The sequence below is a fragment of the Otolemur garnettii genome, unplaced genomic scaffold (genome assembly GCF_000181295.1).
Source record: "Otolemur garnettii isolate 467f Iridium unplaced genomic scaffold, OtoGar3 scaffold00245, whole genome shotgun sequence".
NCBI classification, from domain to species: Eukaryota; Metazoa; Chordata; class Mammalia; order Primates; family Galagidae; genus Otolemur; species Otolemur garnettii.
The window spans coordinates 1166935-1179769 of record NW_003852640.1 but is presented as its reverse complement, the minus strand read 5'-3'; the positions used below and the strand labels follow the sequence as shown (position 1 = coordinate 1179769).

At 54.7% G+C, this 12835-nt stretch overlaps 1 protein-coding gene across 1 annotated transcript; it reads left to right on the top strand.

Annotated features, from left to right (window-relative positions):
- Window positions 1–5515: 5515 nt before the first annotated feature.
- On the top strand, window positions 5516–10972 carry MAPK15 (mitogen-activated protein kinase 15). The gene is made up of 14 exons (XM_003802368.3): window positions 5516–5584; window positions 6742–6840; window positions 7075–7104; window positions 7233–7323; window positions 7787–7917; window positions 8001–8164; window positions 8357–8496; window positions 8854–8911; window positions 9308–9445; window positions 9545–9650; window positions 9956–10157; window positions 10244–10347; window positions 10427–10555; window positions 10671–10972. Exons 1-14 carry the CDS (start codon window positions 5516–5518, stop codon window positions 10845–10847), a joined length of 1638 nt encoding a protein of 545 aa, XP_003802416.1. The 3' UTR covers window positions 10848–10972.
- The last annotated feature ends 1863 nt before the right edge of the window (window positions 10973–12835 follow it).

Genomic DNA, 12835 nt, shown 5'->3' with positions numbered 1-12835 from the left:
GGGCTGGGGATTCGAACCTGCCACCTTAGGTGTATGTGGCTGGCGCCTTAGCCGCTTGAGCCACAGGCGCCGAGCCCATTTATTTGTTCTTGAGTGCTCTATGAACACTCATGTACAAGCATTTGTTTGAATATCTGTCATCAGTTCTCTTGTGTGTAAACCCAGGTGTTTTTACACCTAGGATGATAGAATTGCTGGATGATATGATAATTCTATGTTTACCTTTTTGAGGAGATGCCAAACTTTTCTGCAATGGCTGCAATCATTTCACATTCTTACCAGCAGTATACAAGGCTTCCAATTTCTCCACATGCTTGCCAAGATTTAAAAACAATTCTAACCATCCTAGTGAGTGTGGCTTGTGCCTCCCTGATGGCAGTGCCGTGTGGTGTCTTTCCACGTGCTGTTGGCTGTGTCTTTGCAGAAATGTCTATTCAGATGCCTTTGCCCATATTTTTTAAATGCTGGATATTGTGAATTTTATGTTATTAAATGCTGTTTTGTTGTTGTTTCTTTGGGGAGTATAGAAGCTTGCTTTAGTAGGCAGCTACTTTTGTATCATCTATTCCCTTCAAAGCTTGTTGCTGACAACTCAGGGTGGGTGCAGAGCAGCGTTTACTCCTTGAGGGGGGACCTGGCAGGGTCTCTATCTCCAGCATGGCTGATTGGCCCATGAAGGTCCCCTCCCTGTGTGCTCTCTCTCGGCATTGTCCAGGTTGCACCCCTGCCCCATAGCTGTTGTTTGTACCTGGTCTCCTGGAGACGTCCCCCACTCTCCCTGCCTGGCACTCAGCAGTAGAACCAGGAGGACTGTCTGGCAGTGAGGTCTGTGTTCTGACAGTACATCCTTCACTGCTTCATGTCCAGTGTTTTTAGATGTGACTTTGTCACATGTTTTGTCCATTCTTCTAGCTGCTCAGGGGAGGGAGAATGTCCAGCATCACCCCCCTGTGCTGACCAGATCTCTTTCCCTCCTTCCACCCCTGTATCCCCACTGCTGCAGCATCCTCAAGAGTGGGTGGGGCACCATAAACTTCACATATGAACTGTGCATAATACCGTATATAGCTGGAACCCCTCACCACAACTGAAGCTTCTCCAGCACCTCCACTCACCATTTGTCTCTGCCTCCAACCCACTCAAGCCACCACTTATCTGCAGTTGGCATTTTCTAGAATTTTGTATAAATGAACTCACACAGGGTAGTCTTTTGCTGGGAAGTTCCGTGTCCCTCAGTCAGCAATAAGAGCCTGAGATGCACCTGTCATTGTGCCAGCATGCTTCCTTGTATTGCTGAACAGTGGCCCATTGTCTGGAGGGACCACAGTTTGTTTAGCAGTTTCCTTGTTTTAAAGGTTGAAAGCAATGTTTGGGGTTTTCCAGTTCAGGGCACTTACAAATAAAGCTGCTGCGAACATTCCTGGGCACATCTTTGCATGGACATGTGTTTTCCTTGCTCATGGGTAAGTACCTTGGAGTGTCTGGGTGACAAGGCACATTTATTTATTTTTTTAGTCAAAGTCAAGAATGTAGCTTTTTTGGTAATTTTCCATTTTATTTTTTTAGTTTCAGAAGTTTAGGTAGGTACATGTTTTCTTTATATCCTTTTCTTTTGTATAGATCGGGTCAAAGTTACACATGTGAGTGTTGCCCTTCAACCAGTGTGCGCTATACCCAGTAAGTGTGTATTTACCCCTCCCCATCTCCCCCCAACAGGTTTATTTCTTTTGAGATTTACTTCCATGTGCAGTTAAGTGGTGATTGATTAGTTCCAAAACGTGTGTTTGTTTCTGCATTCTTGCGATGTTTCACTTAGATGAATGGCTTCCACTTCCCTCCAGGTTGTCAAAAAACATACAGCTAGCTTGCCTTTTTTTATGACAAGGCAAATATATGTTCAAAATTTTAAGAAAGCACCAAACTGTTCTCCCAAATGGTCATAGGGTTTTGTTTTGTTTTTTTGAGACAGAGTCTCACTATGTTGCCCTGGGTAAAGTGCCATGGAGTCACAGCTCACAGCAACCTCAACTCATGGGTTTAAGCAATTATCTTGCTTCAGCCTCCCAAGTACCTGGGACTTTAGGAGCCTGCCACAATGCCCGGCTATTATTTTTATTATAGTTGTCATTGTTGTCCAGCTGGCCTGGGCTGGGTTCGAACCCGCCAGCCTCGGTGTGTGTGGCTGGTGCTGTAACCACCGTGCTACAAGGCACTGAGCCAGTCGTAGTATTTTATACCTCCATCAACAATGCAGGCTCTCTGTGGCTCCCACACTCTCACTGACTGGGTGTGGTCAGACTCAAGAGTACCCGTGTGGCCAGCGAGGGCTCCCAGGTGCTGACTTCCTCCAACTCCTGCAGATTTGACTTCACTTGAGAACCCCAACCCCAAACTATGCTGTGAGTTCCCTCCCAGTGGCTGGTGGAGACAAGAGGATGAGGGAAAAATGAAAAGTCAAAATACAGAAGGTTTTTTAAAGAGTTGGATCAGAGTCTGTCCATTTTCAAACAGAAGGACCAGTGGACAGCCCCTCACTCTGAGCTAGTTCCATTTTTATTACATATATTCAACTGGGGTGGGGTAGGCTATACCCTATGGTTCTTGCTGGGCTTGCATCTTCTACTTTTTTTTTTTTTAAGAGTCTCACTATGTCACCCTCAGTAGAGTGCCAGCAACCTCAAACTCTTGGGCTTAAGTGATTCTCCTGCCTCAGCCTCCCAAGTATCTGGAACTTCTGGTGCCAGCCACAATGCCCGGCTATTTTTTTGTATAGTTGTCTTTGTTTAGCAGGTTGGGGCATGTAGAACCCACTAGCCCAGGTGACGCCTGTGGCTCAGTGTGTAGGGCATTGGCCCCATATACCGAGGGTGGCGTTTCAAACCCAGCCCCTGGCCAAACTGCAGCAAAAAAAATAGCTGTGGGCGCCTGTAGTTCCAGCTACTGGGAGGCTGAGGCAAGAGAACCGCCTAAGCCCAGGAGTCGGCGGTTGCTGTGAGCTGTGTGACACCACGGCACTCTACTGAGGGTGATAAAGTGAAACTCTGTGTCTACAAAAAAAAAAAAGAACCCGCTAGCCTCTGTGTAAGGGGTCGGCACACTAACCACTGAGAAACTGGCACCTAGCCCAAATGATTTAACTACCTTAATTGCATTGATTTACATCTTATTTTTATCACTCTACATTACTTTTGATTCTAACACAAAGTCTGGAACAGGAAGATGTCCAGGTGCAGGACATCAAGACGGACCCCAATTAGATCACACACACAACCCCAAGACGAGCAGTTAAGCTCCTGGGAAGCCTTGTGGGCAGTCGGGTGCCAGGCCATACTGAGAAATGGGAGGGGAGGAGCATTTTCCCCTCGCCTCTCCGAGAGACTTTTTCTCTTCTATGAGTTAAAAGCGCATGTGCTGATTCCAGCGCGTTTTACCTTCTCTCCTTAATCTTCCCAACTCCCTGCGCTCACTCCCTCCTAGACAGCAGTTCCACCTGCCAAGGAGCCTGGCCTCCAGGTGCCTAAAGACCTCAGGGCTGAGTTGCGCTGGGGGAGGGGTGAAGTTCCAGCAAGACAGGCCGCTTGTCTTCAAGTGCCAGACTTCGAGCTGTCACTCTTGCAAGACTTTGAATTTCTCAGCATAGGTCCTGTAGACTGAATGTTTACCTTCTTTTGTCTGATCCACTTTCCTCCTATCTCCGTTCCCTTTGCAATCATTTTCTTAATTCAATTTCTAACCTACTTATAATAAACAATTGAATATTGCCTTTAATCTTATTAAATCATTATTTTTAGCAATGCAAGCATATCAAGATATGACTGTTCCTGCTCGGCGCCTGTGGCTCAAGCGGCTAAGGCGCCAGCCACATGCCCGGACCCGCCAAACAACAATGATGGCTGCAACCAAAAAATGGCCAGGCGTTGTGGCGGGCGCCTGTGGTCCCAGCTACTTGGGAGGCTAAGGCAGGAGACTCGCTTGAGCCCAGGAGTTGGAGGTTGCTGTGAGCGTGATGCCATGGCACTCTACCCAGGGGGATAGCTTGAGGCTCCGTCTCAAAAAAAGATATGACTGTTCCGTTAAGGGCTCATATCTCCACCCTCGCCCCGCCCCTCTGCTGCTGGCTTGGGGCCGCGCTGAGCCCCCTCGGTCTGTGCGGGAAGCTGAGAGGAGTTCGCTTACAGTTGCAGCACGAGGTGGTTTTACTATTGCGGAATCTAACAATCTGGCCTTGTGTTTATGGTTTTTGACTTTTTTCTTCAAAACAAATTTAAAACTTTTTTTAAAGACATGAGTCTCACTTTGTCCCCCTGAGTAGAGTGTTGTAATGTCACAGCTCACAGCAACCTCAAACTCCTTGGGCTCAAGCGATCCTCTTGCCTCAGACTCCCGAGTAGCTGGAACAAGAAGCGCCGCCACAACGCCCCGATGCGTATTTTAGAGATGAGTCTCACTCTTGCTGAGGCAGGTCTCTAACTCGTGAGCTCAAGCAATCCACCCGCCTCGGCCTCCCAGTTAGGATTACAGGCTGAGCCGCCACGCCCGGCCCAAATTTAAAACTTTTAAAGACGCTGGTCCTTCGACAGTTCCCAAAGCTCGCTCTGCTCTGAGTGCGGGGTGGAGGATGCCCGGCCCCTCTGCACGCGCCACCACTGGTGGTCTCGCCTGGGTGCTGCTTGAAATGACAATCGACTCCCAGTGTGTCGCCACGCCCTCCAAAGTCACGCCTTTCTAAGACTTCCACTTGGATGTCTAATAGGAATCCTAAACTTAAAATGTTCGTTTCCAGAGTTTCTCCGCTAAACCTGCTCTACCCACCGCCTTCCCCGCCTCAGCCCTGTCCCCCCAGAACCCACCATGGACTTGGAGGCAGCTGAGGTTCCTGTCCTGCGGCTACAGCCCACCCCGCAGTAAATCCAGGGGCTCGGCTGCAATCAGATGCAGCCCCCACGTCTCCGCGTGGCCTTCTCTCTCCAGCTCCCCTAGCCGAGCGGCCCTGCGTTGATCTGCATGCACAGCCCTCCCGGCCGTGCGCACTCACAAGCCGCCGGGGCTGCGGCCCAGCCAGCCACATTCCCACCTCGGGGCCTCCCGCCTTCACAGGCTCTTCCTCCGAGGTCCAATGAGAAGCTCCCGCCCCTCCGCCGGTGTAGCTTCCCCTTCCCTACGCACCCCACTCGGCGCCCCCTGCTCGCAACTCGGCTCTCTCCACGTGGGACGGCGGCGCTGTCTCATCCTCCCCGGCCACCCCAGAGTGCCAAGCACCTAGGTGAGGAAGAGGCGCCTCCTCTAAGAGGCTGGCGGCTTGCTGAAACCCCAGCGGGGCCTGGCGGGATGGGTGGGGCTGGGGCTTCGCGCGGCCCCGGGGAGGGCGGGGCCTGGGGCACAGGCTCCGCCCCGGTCCCAGCTCAGGCGCGATGGCGGGGGCCGAGCCAAGATTGGGTCGTTACCGAGGCAACCGCACCCAACAGTTCCAGCTCCGCTGGAGCCCGGCAAGCCTGCTAGCAGGAGGTCATTCGCCATGTGCGCCGCGGAAGTGGACCACAACGTGGCCCGGAGATACCTACTCAAGCGGCGGCTCGGAAAAGGGGTGAGCGCCAGAGTAGAGCCCAGGCATCCACTCAGTAGTTTGCTGTGGCCGACGCTGGCGCTCTGCCCCCTCCGCACACCTGGGGGGGTGGCCGTAAGCCAGCCCTGGAGCTCTGTATGCCTCAGTTTCCACAGGACCCTAACAATGCCCTCACCAGGGTCCTGGAAACAGGTGACAGCCAGGGCCCCACCCACCACAATCCCCTGCTTCCAGGGCCACCTGTCCCCTGGCTCCAGGAACGCTCAGGGGTCAGCTTCGGTCTCATGGGGAAGGGCGGATCCCAGCATCGGCCCAGATCCGGCTCCCAGGCCCTCCAGGCAGCCTCTCCATGGGTCATGCCTAAGAGAGGCCTGGGCGGGAAGGGCAAGCTTGGAGTGAAGGCTGGAGCCGCGTGTGAGCTGTGTGTATGTGGACTGTGTGTGTGAAAGTGTTCAGGCATGTAATGGGGGCAGGGGAGGAAAATCAGTCCAGGTGGTACACACAGCAGGTACAAAGGGCTGGAGGCAAGGCCTGCTTGTCCTTGGAGAAGCCATATAGTTGTGTGTGACTGCACAGGAGAGAACTTGGGGAGGGAATAGATGTGAATGATGAGAGGTCCCATTGTGTGAGGAGCTTTGAGGAATTTCAAGGACTTTGGTTTTCACTGTTACGCTAGGAGCTGTAGTGCCTCTGTACTACTTTACTAGGCTACCCTGGCCCCTCTGTTGAAGGCCCACCATGGGAATGGGTAGAAGGGGCAGAGGGAGATCAGCTCAGACCAGGGTGGCGGGAAGTGGTAAGATTCTGGATGGATGCAAAGGTGGAGCCAACAGGCTTGCTGGCAGTGGTGTGAGAATTGGGAATATCTAGGCAGCTAAAAGGACAAAAACCATCCCCTGAGAGGGGACAGGTTTCAGTTCCTGCCCAAAAGTTCCCATCCTCAGCCCTACCTCCTCTAGGGGCCTCCCCAGGCCTCACCCTCTTCTGGAAGGTACCAGAGTGCCAGGCAGCAGGTGGGCAGCCTGCAGGTACAGGGTCCAGAGAACCAGGCCTCACCCCTGCTAGGACACAGCACAGAATGAGTGGCCTTGTGTCTGCAGGGACAGTGTGGGTGGGCGGGCAGCAATAGCTGGGCAGGCTGGCCTTGCACCTGGCCCACTGACTGTACTCCTCCCCAGGCCTACGGTATTGTGTGGAAGGCAGTGGACCGGAGAACTGGTGAGGTTGTTGCCATCAAGAAAATCTTTGATGCCTTTAGAGATAAGACAGATGCCCAGGTAAGGGGTAGAGTTGGGTGGGGCTGACCTTGCCAGGTGCCTTGAAGCCCAGGTATATAGATAGCTGTGCCTGATCCCAGCAGGTTTCCTGGTATTTCTTGGAGCACTCCCCCTTTGCAACCCCATAGTCCGGTGGGTGTTTGGGTGACGGGCACCAGCCCCTTTAGATCCTTTCAGGACACGGGTTTCCTGGTTGCTTCATCTATTCTACACCTGTGTTTCTGTCTCTTCCAGAGAACATTCCGGGAAATCATGCTGCTCCAGGTGAGTGGCCCAGGTTGTCCTGCTTGCTGCCCTTCCCCAGGTCCAGGTCTCTCCAAACAAGGGGGAAACTGGCCCTTGACCCCAGAGCACAGCCCTGGCCTGGCAGCAGCAACTGACTATCTCCCCAGGAGTTTGGGAACCATCCCAACATCATCCGCCTCCTCGACCTGATGCGGGCAGAGAATGACAGGGACATTTACCTGGTATTTGAGTTTATGGGTGAGTGAGGCCTCTGTCAGTCCCCCAACCCCACCTCTGTCCTGGCTCTAGGACCCCACCTGTAGACCTGGCTTCCTCTTTGTCTGTCTGCTGCCTGGGTCCCCATGGTGGCTCATACCCTCACCTTATACCCTACACCCAAAGACAAATAGCTGACAAGTGTCAATGTTGGAGCCTGGTGGCGACCACCTTGATCCTATCTGAAGGAGGCTCCTGCTTTGTCTGTGGTTTGCATTTTCCTTTTTTACTCATTTTATAAAACAAAGGCAACATGAAATGAAGTATGAAAACAATTCCATAGTCCTTTTTTGTTGTAAAAAGACAGTAAGTGGGACTGAGGGCCCGGATGCTAATCCCCAGGCACTGCAGGCTGTGCACAAATTCAAAAGGGAACAGACTTGCTGGCTCTCCCCAGGCAGCCCTCTGCTGGCCCCACAGACTGATGTGCATGCCCTGTCCCCAGACACTGACCTGCATGCCGTCATCAGGAAGGGTGGGCTGCTGAAGGATGTCCACAGGCGCTACATCTTCTACCAGCTCCTGCGGGCCACCAACTTCATCCACTCAGCCCGGGTCATCCACCGGGACCTGAAGGTGCAGCCCCACACCTCATCTACAGATGCCATCCCCCAGCCCCCAGCTGGCCTCCTCGGCCCTCAGCCCCCTTCCTCTTCCAGCCATCTAATATCCTCCTGGATGCCAACTGTGTGGTGAAGCTCTGTGACTTTGGCCTGGCCCGCTCTCTGAGCAGCCTTCCTGAGGGGACCAAGGGCCAGGCCCTGACTGAATACGTAGCCACACGCTGGTACCGAGCTCCAGAGGTTCTGCTGTCCTCAAGCTGGTAACAGTGAGACACTCCTAAGCCCCTTCTCCCTGAGGCCCCCTGGGGCTGTTCTGCTATCCCCTAGGGTTCCTGGGCCTTCCTGCATCCTGGGTCTGCGTTGGTCCCGTGTGTCCTTACCTCACTCTCGTGGCAACCCCACCTCTGCCTCTAGGTCTCCTTCATGTCATGCCACACTCTGTCTTGTCCCAGGTACTCCCCTGGGGTGGACATGTGGAGTCTGGGCTGTGTCCTGGGGGAGATGCTGCGGGGGCAGCCCTTGTTCCCAGGCACGTCCACACTCCACCAGCTGCAACTAATCCTGGAGACCATTCCACCTCCACTGGCGGAGGGTGAGCGTGTGCAGGGCTCTGGGCTCCAGGGATGCTGAGGGCCAGAGGGTGTGGCTGGGGGGAATGCAAGGAGTGGAGGAGATAGAGGCAATTACACAGAGGCTGCAGGGGAGATAGTACTTGGCCACAGGGGCCAATAAGTGACCTCAGAGGGCCAGCCAGGTCAGGATAAAGTCCCTGAGGGTTGTGGGCTGGCAGGGGCAGGGGATATTACTATGCTGGGAGCTAGAGTGTGAGCAGAGAGCTGGGCAGGGTAGACTGGGTTGCTGAGTCCTGGCAGACAGCAGGAGCCCAGAGGGAATGGCCGGCCCGGACTCAGGACCCTGGTCCCACCACCTTCTCCTACCTTCTCCCCAGACCTCCCAGCTCTCGGCTCAGGCTACAGCGCCTCCGTCCTGCACAGCTTGGGATCCGGGTGAGTGTAGGCACTGTGGTGCAGGCTAGCCTATCTGGGTGGGGACCTTCCTGCTCTGTTGCTGGGGCTAGTCTGTGCCAGTCGACATCCTGCCTTGCTTTCCTGATGGGTCACGCTGAAAGCCAGGAATCACCCCAGTGTTGGCTGGCTCTGCTGGGGTGCAGTGCTAGGGCTTTGGGACAGCACCCAGACCTGGATGGCTGGAGGGATCCTGCAGAAGGCCAAGAGGGCAGGCGGGGGTCTCCCCTCTCCCAGCTGTCTGTAGGTCAGGCATGGGGGTCTATCAGGATGGGAAAGTGGGGTGTGGCAGACGGTTGGAAGCTGAATACCAGGCCAGACATGGATCTGGGGAGGGGCCCACAGGCCCAGAGAGGAGATGACAGGTGGTACCCACAGGCCACAGCAGACGCTAGACACCATCCTGCCACCAGACACACCTCCAGAGGCTCTGGACCTTCTCAGGCTGCTCCTGGTATTTGCCCCCCACAAGCGGCTCACTGCAGCCCAGGCCCTACAACACCCCTACGTGCAGAGGTGAGACGAGCTGCCCAAGTGCGAGGGTGGGGTGGGAGCTGAAGGGCTTGTCAGGCTGCAACCGGACCCATCCCCCACACTGCCTCCCTGGCCCCACAGGTTCCACTGCCCTGACTGTGATCAGACTGGGGGGGTGGATGTGCAGCTCCTGGCGCAGGATGGAGTCCGGCTATCTGCCACCGAGTATCGCAGCCACATCTATCAGGTGCTTCAGCCAGACCCGGGGTCCTCAAACTTTTTTAAATAGGGGGCCAGTTCACTGTCCCTCAGACCGTTGGAGGGCCAGACTGCTGGCCCCGGATTGAGTTGCCTGCTGAGCAGGACAGGCAGTGGCGGCAAAAACACCCAGCGGGCCAGATAAATGTCCTGAGTGGGCCACATGTGGCATGTGGGCCGTAGTTTGAGGACACCTGAAACAGACCCTCCTCACCCTCAAAGCCTCCTACTTCAGCATTCTCCCAAAGCCCCTATGCCCATCTGTGCATCTCTGTGCCCCCTCCCCTCCCACAGATGATCTTGGAGCAGAGAGGCAATGGCTGTGTCCCCAAAAAGGAGGGCCTGAGGGGTGCCCCCCCGGGGGCAGAGCCCAGGGCTTCCAGGTCCCAGGCGCACCTGCTCAAGCCCAGAGCCAGCCCCCAGCTCGCCTTGGGGCCGCCTGCACAGATCCCTGGACTCAGGCCTCAGAGTAGCCCTAGTCTGGATCCAGAGCACGGTGTGTGATCTTTGTCCCTCACGGAGCATGGTCCTGGCCCTGGTCCCTTCTGTGTGGGATCTCTAACTGATCTTCCCACCCCACAGAAGCCCCCAGAACAGCTAAGAACATTCTCAGGCGGAACCCAGCCTCTTTGCCCCAACCTGGGACCCCTGGGGTGGAGGCGGAGCACCCCTCCCCCCCATCATGGGTAAGCTGTGGTGGGATGGGCACTGGGAGAAAGCCTTCTTCTGAGCCTTGTAGTGACTCTCTAACATGCCCTTTCCCAGCTGAAGCACAACATAAGAGGGGCAAACCTCTCCCTGACCACTCAGGCTGCAGCCCAGGTGGCCAATCAGGCCCTGATCCGCAAGGACTGGTCCCAGTGCTGTGGGGTGAGGGCAGCTGGCCCACACCTGGTGAGCCCAGGCCTGTGTCCCGCCTTTGCCTTCCCATTCCCCACAACCCTCAAAGGTTCTCCCCTTCTCTCTCCCAGGTGCACTTTCCCTTATACTGACCCCTGACTACCTGCAGGTCCCTCCTCAGCTTCCCCCAGACCCCCGGCCTGGACGGAGGATGTTCAGCTCTTCTGCTTCACAGGGGGCGCTGGGGGCTGCCCGGACCATGCTCGGGGGCTACTCTCAGGCCTATGGTACCATATGCCACTCAGCACTGGGCCACCTGCCCCTGCTCCAAGGACCACGTGCATGAGCTGCCCTACCTGCCCAGTCCCCTCGCCCTTTGGCTACATTCAAGTTTGGGGAAGATTGGGCCTCTTTGGGGGAGTAGATGAGGATCCCACCCACACCCTAGTGACTTTCTCCAATAAAGTCTGTCTGTCCCCAGTTTTTATCTACTTCTTTCTGAGGGGCCCACTGTCCTCTAACAACCCTGCTACCCCTGAAACCAGTGGGAAGGTGCATAGGTCCCCATCTGCTTTACCCTGTGGCTCCTTCCATTCCCCTGGCACCCAGTATATGACTTTTCTCAAGCTCATGCCACCCAAGGACAACCTGCAGGGGCACATGGCTCTAGTTTACCGTCCTTTATCCACAGGGCTCTGTTGCCTGCACCAACTCCCAACCTGGGGTTGCTGCTGGGGTCCAGGCTGCACCCAAGGTAGGCCTGTGGGGCAGACTTATGGGCCCACTGTCTGGTGCAAGCCACCACAGGACCATATGTGTGACCCTGGGCCAAAGAGACAGTGGCAGACCCCAGGGAGCAGCACCCCTGCCCTTCCCTAGCCCCCAGATATCCCCTGCCCTTCCTCAACTATCAGTGGCTACACACACATACTACACTGTGGCTACACTGTCAGTGGCCCACCCACACAGTGATTGCATGGGCTTGTCTCCAGGTCTTGGTAGGGGAGGGCAGGGGACAAGGCTACCTCCCCTGACCCCCACCAGGCAAAGGACCTGATGCGAGTTCAATCTGGGGGTATAAAGGGCCAAAGAGATGAAAGGGGCCCAGTGGACACTGGGCTGAGATAGAAACACAGCAGGGCAGCCTGTACTGTGGTGGGAGGTGGGGCTCTATGATAAAAGCTACTGGCACTGTCCAGGGGAACAGGCTAAAGGACGTGATGTGGGCAGTGGGAATTGTGCTGCAATAGTGCTGGGTCCAGATTGGATGATGCAGAGGGACCAGAGGGCCCTGAGGTGTGGGGAGCCCAAAATGGGGCCCAGGGGCTTATTTCTGAGGGGAGCTGAGTGTCCAGAATCTGAGGCATAACCCCATGGTGACTAACAAGCAGGACAGAAAAGGCTGGGGTGGGGATGGTGTACTCGGGCTGGCCAGAGCTGCAGGATGGTGCTGGGCTGCACCTGCTGGACTTGGTGAGCAAGACCCTGAGATGAGTTCCCATGGAGTGTGCCCACACTGCGGGCAGGGCAGCATGAGGAGGGGTGTGGCCCTCCATGCGCAGTGTGGAAAGCAGAAAGATCTGGGCAGATGCAGGAGGAGGTGCCAGAAGGAGGATCACCCAGCGCTCCCACAGGGATGGGTAGTGGCATCCACGAGGACATCAAGTTAAAGGTTAAATGTCATAACATATTAGGTGGTTATGTATATTTGGGAACATGTTGGAATAATTTGTGCATTGTTTGTTGTTAACACCAAAATTTGCCCCATCATGTTTTAGGAAATGTCTTATTCAGCAAGAAGTAGAGAGTTCAGACAGAAAGCTCAGGCCTCTTGACTGGGCAACCAGCCTCTGGCCTCTCCAAGGGCAGAATGCTCCCCTTCCACAATGTTCAGAACATTGACACACCAAGCAGCACTGAGACAGCACATAGGCAGACCTTTTCTACCTGTCAGTCTCTGCTGTCACTCTCGGATGGAGTGAAAGTGGACACATTTCCTTTCCTATTTAAGCTAAGAGTATAAAATACCTCCAAAACCTTTTTTTAAGAGACAGTGTCTCACTGTTGCCTGGGCTAGAGTACAGTGGCGTGATCATAGCTCACTGTAACCTCGAACTCCTGGGCTTAAGTGACCCACCTCAACCTTCTGAGCATCTAGAACTACAAGTGCACTCCACCAATGCTCAGCTAACTTTCCATATTCTTTGTGGGGATGGGGTCCTGCTATGTAGTCCAGGCTGGTCTCGAACTCCTGATCTCAAGTGATCCTTCTGCCTTGGCCTCCCAGAGTGCCAGGGTTATAGGTGTGAGCCACCATACATAGCCAAAAAAAAA

Bases quoted from the DNA above. Each gene is read 5' to 3' on its own strand.
- MAPK15 (XM_003802368.3), top strand. From the start codon at position 5,516: ATGTGCGCCGCGGAAGTGGACCACAACGTGGCCCGGAGATACCTACTC. The intron at 7,105-7,232 runs GTGAGTGGCCCA...CTATCTCCCCAG, and splicing joins GGGAAATCATGCTGCTCCAG to GAGTTTGGGAACCATCCCAA. The intron at 8,165-8,356 runs GTAACAGTGAGA...GTCTTGTCCCAG, and splicing joins GTTCTGCTGTCCTCAAGCTG to GTACTCCCCTGGGGTGGACA.